Raw genomic sequence first — 17,444 nt, forward strand, 5'->3', positions numbered from 1 at the left:
GACAATGTCAGCTAAACTATTTTGAGATTTTCATAATCACACATGAACAACCATCAACTACAGATAAACTAGAAATGCTATTTACTAAATATTTATTTTCATTTTTCCGTAAAAAAAAAAAATTAAATTAATCTTTAATTTGGTATTTATGATGAAAATAAATTTAAAAAATTAATAATTATTTTAAAATTGTTAATTTAATTTTACATTAGAATTCAGATCGGAATAATATGAGCTTCTATAAATAATTATGAGTTTCTATATAAACCTATAAATCAAGAAAGATGATTCAATTTTCTTCTCAATTAAATTCCGATGTCGTGTAAATTACTTTTATCAAAGTTATCTATCTTTTGACTGCCTGTAAAATTGTAATACATTTATATGTACATGTACATGTACGATTTATACTGATTTCAGTGTATTTCACAAATACTCGTTTATGAGTCTATCGTGAGTCTAGTCGTTCGCACAGACATATAATAGATAATCGTTACGTAAGCCCGAGGTTTTACACTTGAGGCAAATGTCCTTTTACGTGACACATGAAGCCGTGGATTTACAATATATAATCTTTATCAATCCTCCCTACTTGAATTTCATTCCCACATATACAAGTAAAAAAAATACTATACTCTCCAACCACTACCTTTTTTTTTTATTATTGTCCCATCCTTTTTTTTCTATTTTTATCATATCTTTGGTATAAAAAAAGAGATTAAGAAATATAATACTATATATCCTTATATAGGTGTCAATTTTTTTTAAGGAAAAGTAGAAAATACCACAAATATCCGATTAGAAAAGAAGATTAATTAATTTATCTATATAAAAATAAAATATTATCAATTCTACTTAATTTCATTTATCTTATTGAAACTTGAAATCCGTTTCTTTATTCAATGGGGCTTTCGGTCAAATAAAATTTCGACGTTTTAAAAATTCGGTATCTAAAAATTCTGTTAAGTAAAAATTCGTTTTAAGAAAAAAAAAAAAAATTAATTTTACAAGAATGTAACTGAATTTTTTCATTTTTAGGCGGACACTGGAAGGCGAGATCAGGAGGAATTATCGCCGACCTCGACTTCGCCGTCGGGTCGGAACGAGACAAGTGGTGGGTCGGTCCTGGCGATGGGCAGTGCCGACTCAGCCGGAGATACCCACGACGGTGGACCTTCCTGTGGTTTGGTGAGCTCACTATTCCCCAGCAGCTGTCGAGGCAGAGCTGAAGCATTCGCCAGAAGTCTTCACCGACGACTGACTTCCCTAGGTGGAGAGAATGGCAGCAATGATGATGATTTTGATTTATCAAAACCAAATGAAACATCATGGCTACACTCGACAACCATCAAAAATGGAACTAATTCTTCCTCGAATAACATGAATCATGTACTTGATCATCAACCACGTCACAGTCCAGAATCTGATCTCTTTTACGATCTTGAAGGTGAACTCGAAGAAAATGGAACTGGCTCACCTGCAGAAGAAGCATCTGCAGCAGAACTAGCACATCTTCTTGTCAATCATCAATCTCTAAAAATCAATAATCGTTTTCCTCCTAATGGGACAAAACTTCCTGGTACCAGTCAGGATTCCGGTTCATTACCCAGAACTGGAAACAATACCCCGGAAAATGAATTAGCTCATCTATTGGCGAATCATCAAACACTAAAAATTAATAATCATGATCGTTTTACTGGAACAAGTCAGGATTCTGGATCTGATGGTGTGTATTCATCTCCCATGACTGGAAACAACACACCGGAAAATGATGAATCTGACCTATACTTCGATCCTTTATCATCCGATGGGGATAAGAAGAAGGAAACTTTTTTCGATCCTATTAATTCCTCAGAAAACGAGGGATTATCCACTCTTTCTAATGGAAGCGAGCCTGATATGATTAGAGTTCTTCGTCGAAAATTAGAGAAAACTAAAAATCAGGACCCGATAACTAATGATGAGGAAACCTCTGATTCTAGTTGTTCATTACAAAAGGATGAACTTGAAATCTCAAGATTACGAACAAATCCTGTTGAAAGTACCGACGAATCATCAAATGGAAGAAGTTCTATTGATACCACGTCACATGACTCACTATGGAGTACATTTGACGACAGTACCTTATCTGAAAATTCTGTTAAAAATGATGCACTTTGTAATATCCATAATCGGGTTCCTAAGTCTCATTCCGATTCAGAGCTACCAGGGATGGTAAATGTTAACGATATTCGACCAACCAGAAGGATAGATGTTCTAGAAGAGGGTGTAGATGAAGTGGACTTTGCTAGTAGTACTTTTGAAAAAGACAATTTGAGAGACAAACTTAATATTTGCCTCAAAAATGGATTAGATCTAAAGAATAAGGATGATGAGGACAGTAATAACGCTGAAATTGATAAGGTGACTCCAATCGAAGAACCTGATCAGTCGACCAACATCAGTACATTTAATATACCAGGTGAGATTCAGGTGTTTTTTTTCGTAAAAACATTTCTAATCAGTATATACTAATACTAAGTTCTATTTTTAGGTGCTCTGACTTTCGAATGCATCAACGGAGCCACAATCGAGGAACCAATTCAAACCGTAAGGAACGAAGTACAGCTGTTAATAAACGATGAATTAATACACAATTTAACAGATGCATCCGAAGTCCTACATAAATTTGACACTACTCCTGACAGTGATAATCAGGATGAAAGTAATACCACCACTAATCTTCATTTGCCATCCGAAGACTCTCCAGAAGAAGAAGAAGAAGAAGAAGAAGAGGAAGAAGAGGAGCAAAGGCCACCAAGAGTTAGACGATGTTCATCCTTAAAAACCGGCAAAACACCACCAGGAACACCGGGTAGAAAGAAAATAGTTCGTTTCGCCGATGTTCTTGGTCTTGATTTAGCAGACGTGAGAACCTTCCTTGACGAAATTCCAAAAGTTCCAAATTCCGCCTATTCCGATTTAATTTATGACGATATATTTCATAAGGAATCAAGTCCCATTAATTGTGGTGTTCAAACATGGAGCGCTAGATACTTAGACAACAATCGAACAAATTCGGTGGTTCAAAAACCAGACAAAACGCTGGTCCCACTTTTTCAGCAACCAGGAGGTCTTCCAAATTTTCTCGATTTTGTTCGCGATCGACGTGTTTGTCTGGAAAATGTTGTTGTCAGTGATCCCATGACTTTATGCATAAAAGGAACTGTTCGGGTGTGTAATTTTGATTTTCATAAATCCGTTCATATCAGATACACCTTAAACTCGTGGAAGACCTATAGTGACCTTCAAGCAACATATGCGCCTAATTCTTGTGATGGTTTTAGCGATAAATTTATTTTCACTCTTTATTGTCATACACTTCGAGTTGGTCAACGACTTGAATTTGCAGTTAGATTCCAATGCAAGGGCAATCAATATTGGGACAACAATTTAGGTGCAAATTATTGCTTTCAGTGCCTACCCTCATCTCCGGCTGTTGGATATATACCAATCACTGCGCCTGAAAACGCACACGATTGGACGCCAATGTTCTATTGATTTGAAGAACATAAGAACTGGATATATGGTCCAGATGATCTGGTCATAAAATAGAGATACTTCATGCTGCATGCGATCTTGCGGAAATGGCTCAAGAGATCTAGATCGTTTATATATAGATGATAAAGAAACACAAAATGCTGCCACTATATTTCGAAAGTTAACAATGTATAATACTCTCAAGAAATACCTAAGTCAATTGTTTATAGATTCGAAGATGAAAATGTTTATCATTTAAAAATCATTGCTATGAAGTTGAATAGAAATATTCTGCAAGATCTTAATCAGTATCGAAGATCTTTGTCATCTATCGATAACTCATTATGTAAAAACACCAAGTCAAAGGAATAAATGTTTTTTCTATATTCTATATAAACACTGCGCTATCAGAATTTTTTAAAACCATAAGAAGACGAAAAGGATGACAGAAACGAGGCTTTTAGAGTGTGAGAGAGAATATTTTTTTGACATAATAAATGACATTAGTCAAATAAAAATAAAGCCTTTAAAAATGAGTTGACTCGGGAAAATAATTTTGCATATGGACATGAACGTCTAAATGCAGAAATATTTATTTTGTTGATAGAAAAGTTGATGGAAAAGAAGATTGTTGACGAAAAAGAAGATTAAAAATAGAAAAAAAGGTTTATTAATCGAAAAGACGTTTGTTTTTAAAAATAGACGCTTATTCATAAAAACAAAACGTTTATTGATAAGAAATAGTCACTATATTGAGATTGATTAATAAAAAAATATGGGAAGAGAAGTACGTGAAATTTTCCTTAAATGTTAATTTTTGAATAGACCTTAAATGTTTGATATATTTTTTTTGTGTATAACATTTTTTATCAACGGTATTTGCCTGAAATTTAGGATCTATTCAAGAGTCGAGCACATGATAAATTTATTTATTGATAAAAAAAAACAAGAAAAGGGATATCAATAAGAAAAAGGAACATTGTCAATGGAATGAAAGAATTAATTACATTGGCATTGGCTTTGAAATCAAATTGTCCTTCTCGTGTGGGTGCCAAATGCTAACCTTCGAAAGTAATTTTCGTTGAGTGAAGCGGAACTGATGAAATGCAATGTTTTTTGAGATGGATGTATCATAATAATATATACCAATACGGTTATTGGCTACCTGCCATAGGGAAAAGAAGACATGTTTCCTAATAATACCAGGGTGCTAAATTTAGTAAATGCTTATAACGACACTTTTCATACAATCAGCCTAAGTTTAGTCAACGATAAACTGAATAAAAAAACTTTAGCCTACACATATAGTTTAATTTAAAAAAATCATTCAAGTACTTGTTAATCTTATTTTTATGTTCGAACTTTTAGAGGTTTTCTCAGTTTTCCATAAAATTCATAGGCTTTACTATTTTTTATGGATTCTGGGAAAAATCTCTAAAAATGTTCATTCAACAAATAAAGATTAAACTGTATCAATAAAATAATGTTAATATTGTCCAATAAAAATATATAAATATTGCTCGGTTAATGAATGGCATCGAAAAATGCAACGATATTTTCAAGAATGTTACAATTTACAATAGAAACTATATTCATATACAAGCTCTCGTTAAAAATATGTCCCTTTTTTAATTTCCAGTAATTTTTTTTGACAAAAAAAAAAAAACGCAAAAACTTAAAATGACAAATATATTCGTATTTATAGCCGAAATAATAAAAAATAATTGTCATTGTTTCATGTTTTTTTTTATTGGAAAAGTAACTGGAAATTAATTTAGTTAAAGATATATGAAAGATCTACAAAAAATAGATATTTTTGGATATAAGTACAACGACTGGGTTCGACGAAGTATATTTTGACATCAAATATTATAAATATGCCTGAGGGTGACTTCCGATTGCTGTAGTTTTTATCGATGTTGAAAAATGAAATTAATATATTATACATATATATAATATAAAAATATCTACACCCACGAAAAGAAATATATCATTAAAGTGTTAAAAGATAAAACGATTAAGGAAAAAAAAAGAATTAACTTTAATTAAACGCTAATGAATATTATAATTTCTGCTCTCGATGAAAGTAAAATAAGAGAACTAATAAAGCAATAAATACATTCATTGATTGTTTGAAATTCAATAACGTATATATCAGTATCAATAAGAGATTATTTGGATATTTTGAAAATTAAAAAAAAAACGCACTTTCTTTTTGTTTAAAAAAAGGTGCTAATTGTACATACGAATTATTGGGAATTTTTTTTTTTTAATGAATTAATGGTGACATTTTTTTTTTTAATGAGAGGCAATATTCCGAGATTTTATTAAGCTCAACTCAATAAATGATTAAAATATAAAAAAATTATAATAATAATAAAATGACGTCATTGTTTGTGAAGATTGTATCTCATATACTTTAATATTGTAGATTAAATATTCTATATGTTTGTGAAGATTCTGTCTCGTATCTACGTTAATTTGTAAATTAAATATGTGGTATTTTTTATATGCCTTTCGTCTAGTCCATATAGAATCGCGAAATCACATTGCAGCAATAAATCGAGAAATCGAGAATCCTCAGGAACACTTATAGAAAATCATATTAAATTATATATTTATAAATTGAATTTATATTTAAACTTCTTCAGTAAATTTAATTTTTACCCTATATACTTATTTTGTCAAGACTATATAATATTAAATCAAATCATTTTATTTTAATTTATATATTATTTCGTGAACTCGATTTTTTCTTTATAAGCGTGTAATTTTTTTTCGCGTTGTATAAATTTATTAATTATGTGAAATTAGGCTGTGCAGATCGTTGAATTGCCGCTGGAGATTAAAGACGTCGAGAAATGAATGTGTGGTTATTATAAAAATAACGATTTTTCAATCGTTTATTAAGGGCGTCGTTGAACTTTTATCTCGGTAATTCGCTTCTGATTTTATTCTTTTTTTTTCTTTTTGTGTATAAGAATGAAAATTTACATTGAGAAATGTTGCAAAAAAAAAAAAAATAAATAAATTTTTTTTTACACGTTTCTAAATAAGAAAAGCTCGTCGACAAAAGGAAACATTATTTTTTTTAAAAGGGGGAGAAAAAAAACAGAATTTGCCAGAAGATTATTAAAATAAAATGGCAAAAGTTAGACTGAACTTGGAAAGAAAATCATAATATTGAAATATGAAATTTGTTTTCGATATATAATTGATTTTCTCAGCGTTTATTATAAATGCCGATATGTATATAAAAAATGTTGAGATTATTGTTTTTCTTAACGACGAGCTAAGAGATCTTTTTTCAAGTATGTATTTGATTGTTGTAGTAGAATGTATATCGTTTTGGTTAAGTTAGAAATACATTATGTAATGGTTAAAAAAAAAAAACATAGAAAAATCACTTATTGAATGCGTGAGATTGAGTGAATTAATGATAGTACCTGAAAGATTATGAATGAAAAAAAACGGAAGCAAGCGATGAAAAATTTCTATTTTTTTAATTAAATTTTTCTCTAAATTTTTTTTTACAGGGTAACGAGAAACAATTTTAAATATTTATAACTTTTCCAATTTATTTAAAATAATAACTTAAAGAAAAGAATAATATGTTGAAATATTTTAATTTGTTTCTATTTAGCCCGTAGTATTTTATTTTATTCAATTTTCGAAAAATTGTTTGTCTTTTTAATATGGTGCTGTTAAAAAGCTTTGACAAAAGATATCATTTTTTATATATATGTAAACCTCGTGTTTGATACTAATTTATAAATGTATTTTTTACATCGACCTATAATTATTATTGTAAAAGTCCAAATAGAAGAGTGCCTGAATAACGAGAATATAATTACGAATGCATGTACCATAATGAACGATATATATATATATATATATATATATATATATATATATATATATATATATATTGTACATGAAAAAAAGAAGTCATGCATCTACAGAAATATTACACAAGCATCTACTATACATACACACGTATATATGTAATGTTGTTTTAAATATTATTACGACAATAAATGGAAAACTAAATTATATTTAATGTTCTTTCCAAGTCTGAATGATAAATTTCATCAAATTTTTTAAATATAAATAATTTAAAAAAAAATTTTTTTTCTATTTATATATTTATTATTTTATTGGAAAAATATAATTATCGTTATTTGTATAATTAATTCAAAAGTTTCGCTGATTTTTATATGAACTCTTACGATTTCTTGACTCTTTGTTTATTAATAAAACATTGAAGTATCATTAATAATTATTGACCTATGAACTTTTTTAATCATATTATGGGGTCCTTAACAGAAGAAAAGATTCTTGAAACAAAATGATTACTCTCATAATGAATCAACTAGTTAAATTTGTACGTGTCTATTTTTTTTAATAAAGATAAAAAAAGCAAAATAAATTTTTTTAAATCACAACTCCTAATATTTGATTTTTAAAAATAATTCTGTAATTTGTAATTTAAAAAATTACAAACAAAACTGATTTTTGTCTTACATGCGTAGGGCCGGTTCGATTCATAATTTAATTATTATTTTTATTACAGTCGAACCTCGATAAGTGAGAAACCGCTATAAGTAAAAGTTATCGACAGGTTCGTATCTAAATTTTCCAGAAAATTATGAATTTTTGTAAGTCAAATATCAGTCCCTTGAAATCTCACTTATACAGGTTTGACTGTATATAAATAAAATTTTTTAATATCGCCTCCAAATAATGGTAGACTCGACCCTGGTTTACATACTATTAAATGAATTGATTTTGTTGGATGCTAATTAGGCTTCTACATAAATCGTACCCTGCCACTTCTAATAAAATTGGTTGAAATTTAAAAGCATTTGTAAAGACAGTAAGGAATCATTGGTAATAGTGAAAACATGTGAATGTGTTATTCTACATTTTTTTAATTATTAATTTACCTAAATTTTCTATTTCTTTTTGGCACATTAGTATTGTATATTATTTTGTTAAAAATAATTAAATAATTAAATATATAGAAAAATGACGGAAATTCAAAGTTTTTATGAAGGACAAAATGTTTTTATAACAGGTATAAAAATTATTTGAACTTTTTTTTTTTTAAAATTCAATTATTCATCTAATTTTATTGACAGGTGGAACAGGATTTTTAGGAAAAATTTTAATAGAAAAATTACTTCGAAGTTTTCCGCAAATTGGAACTATTTATATATTAATTCGTTCAAAAAAAGGGAAAGATATCAAAACTCGATTGGATGAATTCTTTTCTGTACAAGTAATATAATAGATTTAAAATTTATTTCAAAATTATTTTTAAGCTTCTAATTTTTTATTATATTTAAATTTTTTTTACAAACATTTTGTAAATTTGAATTTTATTTATTTATTTTTATGGAAAAAAAAAATTCATTCTATTCAGAAAACCTATTTACAGGTATTCGAGGTATTGGAAAAAATAAATCCTAATTTTAGAGAGAAAATAGTAGGAATTAGTGGAGATGGAACTGAACCTGCCTTAGGAATATCAGCCAAAGATCGTTTACTTCTTACAAATGAGGTATATGATTTAAAATGAAAAAAACTATTACAAATTTAAATATAATAGAAAAAAGATTGTTTAAAACAGCAAAAAAAAAAGATGTTATAAAAAGGGAGTCTAAAGAGGGAAAGAATTTTTTTTTTTTTTATGGAAAATGAAGAAAAATAGGAGAATATAAGAAAAACAATTTGATGTCTGTAATTATATTTTGAAGAGTAATTAGATTTAAATTATAATCGATTTAATCGCACGTGGATTACATAGTGTGACTTGCAATAGTTGATTTAATTAATTGAATACATAATTGAATTTAAGAATAGGAAGAAATGATATTGCAAAAAAGTTTCCTCTAAGAATTTGGTATAAATTCAAAAAAATTGTTATTGAAAATTTTTAATTATCGTGAAAAAAATATATTAAATTTTTTCGCAAAAAAAGTTATAAATTAAAAAATTAAGTAACTTTAAAACAGATTAAATATAATATACAATGATAAATTAATTGTAATACGTAAATGTTTATAGGTGTCAATTATTTTTCATGCAGCAGCTACTGTAAAATTTAATGAACCATTGTCAGTAGCTGTAGCTATTAATGTCAATGCAGTAAAAGAATTAATTATTCTTTGCAGAGAATGTAAAAAATTAAAGGTAATTATAATTAAATTTTAATTAACTCAAAAATGCGAAGAATTTTGATTAAAAAATTTTTTTTTTAAATCATTTTTACAGTCAGCAGTCTATGTATCCACAGCTTTTAGTAATTGTATTTATGAAAAAATAGAGGAAAAAATTTATCCGTCACCAATGTCTTGTGAGCAAATTAATGCAACAGTAAATATAATGAAATATAAAAATTTAACAGAAGAGGAAGAAGAGCAAATGACAAAAAAGTATCTACTAAAACTAGATATTTCCTATAAATTAATTTTATGAATAAATTTAATCCTATTAATAGAATTTCAGTATTTTAGGTAAATTTCCCAATACATATACTTTTACAAAAGCAATAGCTGAAAGTTTAATAAATGAAAATGCAAAGGATCTGCCATTTTGCATATATAGATTTTCAATAGGTAAATAGAAAAAATAATTTAAAAATAAATTATAATATTATTTAGTTTTATTTAATTAGAGAAAGAGCAATGTTTTTTTTTTATAGTTAAAAAAATACGTTTAAAAAATTTTTTTTTGTTCCTACAGCATTGTCAACATATAAAGAACCATTTCCTGGATGGCTCGATGCTTATCAAGGATTAAATGTTGCTATTTCACAAGTTGGCAGAGGTTTAATTCATGTTCTTTATGCAGATCCGAGTGCAAAATGTGATTTTGTACCTGCTGATTTTGCCAGCAATGCATTAATTGCATCTGCTTGGGGAAATTATTCTATGCAAAGAGGGTAATTTTTACATTCATTTTTAATTTATTTATAATAGTAATTTGAGTAATTTTCAATATTTTATGTAAATTATTATTATTCATAAATAATAATAATAATAATAATAATAATAATATTTACTAATTTCATTAACATTTAACAGACAAAATGAAGATATTGCAGTGTACAACTATGTTTCGGGTACAGATAATCCTATTCTTTGGGAAGATCTTAGAAAAATAATGGTAGTATTGAGAAATACAATAGCAACCAATAAATGTATCTATTATCCATTTGGATGGTATATTAAGTCGAAAATAGTGTTTGATATTTTAAACTTTTTTTTACATTTTTTACCTGCTTTAATTGTTGATTTAATTTTAAAACTGATTGGAAAAAAACCCATGTAAGTATAATGTAGAAACAATTAATAAAGAAATTTTGTTTATTTATTTTATAAGTATTTTACTATTTATTTTGTTTTTCAGACTCTATAAAGTTTATAACAGAGGAATAAAGTTATTAAACGTTATAAGTTTTTTTATGATTCAAAAATGGGATTTTGATACACATAATGTTCGATTACTTTGGAATAAACTTTCCGAGAATGACAAAAAATTATTACCTTTTGATATTACTTCATTTAATTGGTTTGATGGTATAAGTGTATATATTGAAAGTATTAAAAGATATGTTTTAAAAGACGATATTAATGAATTCACGATAAAAAAAAGTCAACGCCATATTAAAAGGTTTGATTGTTAATGTCAATTTTAATTGTTCAAATTAATATTAATTTTTCTATTTATATAATTTCCGGTAAATTTTAATAGATTTCTAATTAGTAAAAATATTTTTATTTTGCAGACTTTGGACAATTCATCAAATCGTAAAAATTATTTTTGGATATTTTGTTTTATGGTTCATTTGGAAAATTATTTGTATGTTTAAAATTTTACTGTAATATCAAAAATAATTGTATTTGTTCTCTATCATTTAAATATTTAATTACGATTTAATTGTAATAAAATTCACCATCTGCGATAAAAAAAAATTGTACATCGATTATAAAATGTAATAAAAAGAAAGTAATTAAATAAATTGTTTTGTAATTTAATTGTGTATTAAACTATAAAAGAGTTTCTTTAGTGCTTTTTAACGCAGGGGAAGTTAGAAGAAGAAAGAAAATTAAATTTTCAATTTATTCAAAATTATAGTATCAATTTTTGGGTTTCACGAAAAGATAATAAATTTTGATACCTTTTAATTATTATTTTTGAGGGATTTTTAAATAATAATTATTTGGAAAAATAATTCGGTTTATAAAGATGTTTCCTCCTCTTTAATGAATACTGTTTTTTACACTTGAGACCTTTGAGCATATTTTAAGCGAAAAAATTCGATTGTTCAAAAGTCGAAAGTCAAAATAGACACTAACAAAACAAATTTTCTTAAACGGTTACTTGATTTCATGAAATGAATATTAATTTGTATTAAATAAATTTATTTTAGTTTACTGGTACTCAAAAACTTTAGGGAATGGCATTTTTTAAACATTTTTAAAATAAAAAAAACTTTGAAATACTTATATAATATTTTTTTGAAAAAAAATTAATTTAAATCAAAATTTGTTCAATTAAATATATTCTCTGAAACTTTATTTAACTTTTTTCATGTAAACAAATCGACATTAACTGGTCAAAATCAAGAAAAAAAAACTGTTCTTTATTGACTAAATTAACACAAACAATTATTACATCAACTCTTATTTTTACAAAATTAAATTCACTTTAAAATGTATTGCTGTCATGATATTGGAGAGTTCGTCAGCATTATTTCCATTTCCTCCAAAAATTCTAAATAAAAATAACGTAACTCGTTTATATTATAATTCATTTATGAGATATTCCCACCACGAATTTACATTTTTTTAGGTAAGATTCACGTTAGTTGTATTTCAGTTTGTAAGTGTCTTTCAAACCAAAATAACGTTTAAATCGTGACAATCAATTTTTTTAAAGAGTAATTTAACAAATTTAGAAGTGAACTTGAAAAATTAACTAATCTTCAATCATGACAGAAATTCAACAATTTTACAGTGATCAAAGTATATTTATCACAGGTAATGAGATTTAAAGTTTTATTTCATAAAAAAGTATATATTTTTTTAAATTTTTAATTAAAAAAAATTTTTTTTATATTAAATAAAATTAGAACTATAATAATATAAATTTTCTACTTTTAATTCAAATATTTATTCATCTATTTTGTTACAAATTAATTAGGTGGAACAGGATTTTTAGGGAAAATTCTTATTGAAAAATTGCTTCGTTCGTGTCCAAACATTAAAGTCATTTATATTTTAATTCGACCGAAAAAAGGAAAACAAATTACTGATCGAATTAAAGAAATGACTAGTTCACTTGTAAGATAAATTCCTATTTTAGTTATAAAAATAATTTTTAACTATAAATTAAAAGCGTAATTAAATAATTAATTAATAGGTTGTATTTTAACCGAATTTTTATTATTATTATTATTATTATTATTATTATTATTCTTAGTATATAAATTAATAATTATTGAAGTATAACCTAAATTATTACATAATAGTCAGTTACTTAATATAATTATAAATATTAACTTGTTTCTCTTTGAATAACAGATGTTTGAATCTTTAAGAGAAATAGATCCAAATTTTGACAAAAAAATTATACCAATGCCTGGCGATATAATAGAACCTAATTTCGGACTTTCGTCTGCAGATTTAGAGTTGATTAAGAAAGAGGTAGATAAACTAAAATTGTAATTGTATTTTAAATAAAAAAAAATATAGAACTAAATTTATACTTATAGAAGTAATCAAAAAGAATTGATAAAAATTCAAATTTTTATGTAAGATATTTAGTAATTAAAACAAGATAATTCAATGTTAATTAAAATTTTTAAATAGGTTTCAATTATATTTCATGCAGCAGCTACTACAAGATTTGATGAACCATTAAAAATTGCACTAAAAATAAATGTCGATAGTGTGAAAACTATGATTGACATTTGTAAAGAATGCAAAAATTTAAAGGTAAGAAATAAATATTTAAAATATTTTTTGATTAAAAATTTAATTTCATATTTATTTACCGGGAATTTTTTTTTCAAATTTAGTCCTTTGTGTACGTATCAACAGCATTTAGTAATTGCATTTATCAGCATGTAGAAGAAAAAGCATATCCAGGACCATTGTCACATGAGAAACTAAGTGAACTTGTCGGTGTAATGGACCAATTAAATATGTCCAAAAAAGAAGAAATCAGATTCACCAAATTGTACGTAAAAAATAATTACTGTTTTAGTAGAAAAGTTTTTTGTTTTTATTTTAAAATACAAAATAATTTGTTTTTGTATTAGGGTCAGTCGGGGTAAATCCGAACGGGGGGTAAATCCGAACGCTAATTATTTCAGCTTAATTAAAATTTTTAAAAATAAGTTCGATATGAGAATTTTTACCTCAGATCCTCTTGAAGAGATTCTAAGTATTATCCCATTTTTTGTTTGTTAATTAGCAACAGCATAAACAAAGATAACAAGTATTGCAAAAAAGATTGAAAATCAAAGATGACACTCTTTCAGTATTTTGTCTCGTATTTGAAGAAAAAGAAGCTAAAAATTCATTTTATTATTTATAATTGTTTGTTATGAATACTAGAACAGAAACTATTTTTGATTTTTGCCTTCTGTAAAATTTTATTAATAATATCAGACCGTTCGTATTTACCCAAAAAAATTGGAAAACTGGGGTAAATCCGAACGGTATTTTTAATAATTTTTTTTTACATCAAAGCCACACAAAATTGTTTTTATTTGATTACACTATTATTTTAACATTATAAAAGTACATAGAAAAAAGTTTTTCTTTCTATACGTATCCTCGTTAGTAATTAATAAGCAGAAACTTAATCTCTGTTCTCTCGAAGGAGTGTTCCACTTTTTTTGCCAAATGGTTTGTTGAAAAAAGTTTTACAGGATCTTAATAAAATTTGGTATTCTACGGTTTTTGGGGTCGCTAATTACCAATTTGAAGTCAGTTTTTCAAAATTCAAAATGGCGGACGAGAATTAAAAAATTCACTCCAAAATACTTTCTGTACCAAGTTTTGCAAAAATCCGTTATGATTTAATAAAGTTATTGAAGGTTTTAATTGTGTAATGCATTTTAATTTTTAACCTGTTTGATTTTTGTATTTATATATGATGCATTATTACATAATAGGTTTATTATCGTATTTTTTTTGAGTTTTTATATAAGTTTAACAATTGCAATACTTTAAATTTATTTTCCCTAAGATTTTTCTGAAATACAGTGGCGTTCGTATTTACCCCCATATTTTAGGAAAGTTGCAAAGTATCGAGGTAAATACGAACGCTAAGTTTCCTGCGATTGTAATTTATCAAAAATTTTTTCTACCCCATAAAATTGTTCTATGGAAGTAAAGTAACAACTTCATGCACCAGAATACCGGAAGTATTTTTTTTTTTAAAGAAAAAACTTATGTTATTGTTGAAACTTACTAAAAGCGTTCGGATTTACCCCAGTTGACCCTATAATTATATAAAAAAAATTCAGAAAAATTTGTTATATTTTTATTACATGTTGATTTATTGCAATATATGTAAATGAAATGAAATCATTTAAATTTACATTATTGAATAATGTGAAAATTTATTTTCAGGGTGATTGGCAAGTTCCCCAATACATATTGTTTTACGAAATCGATTGCCGAAGAGCTTATCAGTAAAAATACGAAAGATCTACCAGTCTGCATTTACAGATTTTCAATCGGTAGTTAGATTATAAATTAAAAAGAAATTATTTTGATTTAAAAAAAAATATTTTTATTTGTAAAAAAAATACTAAATTAAATATATAATTAATTTTTTTTTTTAATATTCTAAAACTTTTTTTCATAGCACTAGCTGCACTAAAAGAACCTTTAGAGGGTTGGTTGGATTCAAAGCAAGCACTTACTCAGGCTTTAATAGGATTAGGTTTAGGTGTCATTCGAGTGATGAGTATAAATGGAAACGCAAATATGGAAACAGTACCAATTGATTTGGCATGTAATTGTTTAATTGCTTCTGCATGGGAAACATCAACCAGTAAAAATAAGTGAGTATAATCTATTAATTTTTTTAAGGCACAACATTTTTTATGCAAAGAAAAATATTTTCAAACCGAAGTTTGAAAATCAAGTTATTTACACCAAAAACAAAAAAAATCCAAGGTGTAACTCTGGATTCTTACCATACGGAAAAAAGTTAAAGAACCTTGGAATTAGCATACAATGAAAGTAGAATTTATTAAAGTCCGTTAATTCAAATGTCGCAACTAAATTAAATTAATTCAATTTTAACTCATCTTTGACAACCAGTAGGTCACACACGCGTCCAAACAATTTTCAACATTTCAAATTCCTAAAAAATCACAGAAATGCCAGTTGAACACTTTTACTAAACTAATTAACCTATGAACTACCATGCCTTCAAAAGGATTAAAGCATTTTGAATATTGATTCAAAAAATAATTTAGAATTCATAGACTTACAAAGTTTCTTATTACGTCAATGCTAAAGTTGGTAATTTCAATTTTATTTTAAATTTTTATCAAAGCACAAGAGTTTAGAATATATTTTAATATACAAAATTTTTATTTATAAACAAAAAATTGTGTTTAAAGGGTTAATATATTCATTAAGAAGTTAAAGTATTTATTAAATTTTCAGTAAACAAGAAAATATGCGAGTTTATAACTACGTTTCCGGTACAGACAACCCAGTAACTTGGAACTATTTAAAAGACTACCTTCGTACTCAACGATACAATTTAGCAATGAAGAAAGCAGTCTACCATCCTGAAGTTATATTTATTAAATCTTTTCATCTATATTTTCTTTTGCACTACATATTTCATTTCCTTCCAGCTGTTATAGGAGATGTAATTTTAAGAATATTAGGTCGAAAACCAGTGTAAGTGAAAACTAAGAATACTAAAGAATACTAAGAATACTAGAATACTAAGAATATCTAAAATTATTCCAACTTTTAAAAGTTGTTGAAAATTAAAATTTAGAGCAAAAATAGAATACAAAACATTTTATTAGCTCTACATATGTAAATTAAAATTTTGAATTATATATTTTTAAACAGGTTATATAAAGTTTTTAAGAAGGGAACTAAACTTTCATTAGTCATAAGATTCTTCACTAACGGACAATGGGAATTTGACACAGACAATGTTAAATCATTGTGGGGAAAACTTTCTATAAATGATAAGAAATTATTTAATTTTGATATCACATCTTTTACTTGGGATGAGATGATTAGCAGACACTGTGAGGGAGGTATGAAATACGTTTTGGGAACGGATATTAATGCAAAATATGAAAGAGAATTAGCTGCACGTAAACTAAGAAGGTAAAAAATATCATAATTCAAAAAAAATAACGAATAAGAATATTACTTTTAAATTAAATTCAAAAAAAATTATGCTATTCAAATATTTCAGATTATTCTATATTCATCAAGTAGTTCGAGGAATATTCTATTCTATTGTCTTGTGGATTCTTTGGAAAATTTATAATTTATTATTTAATAGATTATAACAGTCTGAAGCAATTTTTATATATTTATCTGTATAAAATACGCAAATGTAAATATTGCATAAATGATCAGCAAAATATAAAATTTTGCAAATAATTTACTATTATTTACAGTTCTTACTTCCTTAGATAGTAATAAAATTTGTAAATGTGTTACATACAAAGTATCATAAGTAAATACAAATTAAAACGTTACATATAAAAATCTAAAATTCGATTTAAATATACGAATTAGGAATAATTTGGAAATTACACATTTCAAAAGTTAGCTTTGTTTATAATTGTCAAAAAATTTCTTAAATTACATATGTATATTAACACATTAGCAAATAAAATTATAAAAAAAGAG

At 26.2% G+C, this 17,444-nt stretch overlaps 3 protein-coding genes across 5 annotated transcripts in view; all 3 read left to right on the plus strand.

Moving 5' to 3' along the window:
- LOC127290336 (glycogen-binding subunit 76A) overlaps positions 1-3,671 on the plus strand; it is a 23,759-nt gene extending 20,088 nt beyond the window's left edge. For all 3 annotated transcript variants that reach the window (XM_051318841.1, XM_051318844.1, XM_051318838.1), the window contains exons 2-3: positions 1,039-2,461; positions 2,534-3,671. In XM_051318841.1, coding sequence (XP_051174798.1) covers positions 1,132-2,461; positions 2,534-3,540 — 2,337 coding nt within the window. In that variant the 5' untranslated portion in view covers positions 1,039-1,131 and the 3' untranslated portion in view covers positions 3,541-3,671. The remainder of the gene's footprint in view (positions 1-1,038; positions 2,462-2,533) is intronic.
- Positions 3,672-7,567: 3,896 nt separating this feature from the next.
- Positions 7,568-11,561, plus strand: LOC127290375 (fatty acyl-CoA reductase wat-like). Its single transcript, XM_051318884.1, has 10 exons — positions 7,568-8,596; positions 8,661-8,800; positions 8,960-9,082; positions 9,589-9,714; positions 9,796-9,956; positions 10,030-10,139; positions 10,267-10,465; positions 10,608-10,850; positions 10,933-11,196; positions 11,312-11,561. Exons 1-10 carry the CDS (start codon positions 8,548-8,550, stop codon positions 11,406-11,408), a joined length of 1,512 nt encoding a protein of 503 aa, XP_051174841.1. The 5' UTR covers positions 7,568-8,547; the 3' UTR covers positions 11,409-11,561.
- Positions 11,562-12,398: 837 nt separating this feature from the next.
- Positions 12,399-17,192, plus strand: LOC127290365 (fatty acyl-CoA reductase wat-like). Its single transcript, XM_051318873.1, has 10 exons — positions 12,399-12,566; positions 12,730-12,869; positions 13,110-13,232; positions 13,398-13,523; positions 13,607-13,767; positions 15,171-15,280; positions 15,409-15,607; positions 16,221-16,463; positions 16,644-16,910; positions 17,002-17,192. The coding sequence occupies exons 1-10, from the start codon at positions 12,518-12,520 to the stop codon at positions 17,096-17,098; spliced, it is 1,515 nt and encodes a 504-aa protein (XP_051174830.1). The 5' UTR covers positions 12,399-12,517; the 3' UTR covers positions 17,099-17,192.
- The last annotated feature ends 252 nt before the right edge of the window (positions 17,193-17,444 follow it).

The sequence above is a fragment of the Leptopilina boulardi genome, unplaced genomic scaffold, assembly GCF_019393585.1.
Source record: "Leptopilina boulardi isolate dan_hultmark-lab unplaced genomic scaffold, ZJU_Lbou_2.1 LbouV2_123, whole genome shotgun sequence".
In the NCBI taxonomy this organism is placed as follows: domain Eukaryota; kingdom Metazoa; phylum Arthropoda; class Insecta; order Hymenoptera; family Figitidae; genus Leptopilina; species Leptopilina boulardi.

Bases quoted from the DNA above. Each gene is read 5' to 3' on its own strand.
- LOC127290375 (XM_051318884.1), top strand. From the start codon at position 8,548: ATGACGGAAATTCAAAGTTTTTATGAAGGACAAAATGTTTTTATAACA. The intron at 9,957-10,029 runs GTATCTACTAAA...ATAGAATTTCAG, and splicing joins GAAGAGCAAATGACAAAAAA to TATTTTAGGTAAATTTCCCA. The intron at 10,140-10,266 runs GTAAATAGAAAA...TTGTTCCTACAG, and splicing joins CATATATAGATTTTCAATAG to CATTGTCAACATATAAAGAA.
- LOC127290365 (XM_051318873.1), top strand. From the start codon at position 12,518: ATGACAGAAATTCAACAATTTTACAGTGATCAAAGTATATTTATCACA. The intron at 13,524-13,606 runs GTAAGAAATAAA...TTTCAAATTTAG, and splicing joins AAGAATGCAAAAATTTAAAG to TCCTTTGTGTACGTATCAAC. The intron at 16,464-16,643 runs GTAAGTGAAAAC...ATTTTTAAACAG, and splicing joins ATATTAGGTCGAAAACCAGT to GTTATATAAAGTTTTTAAGA.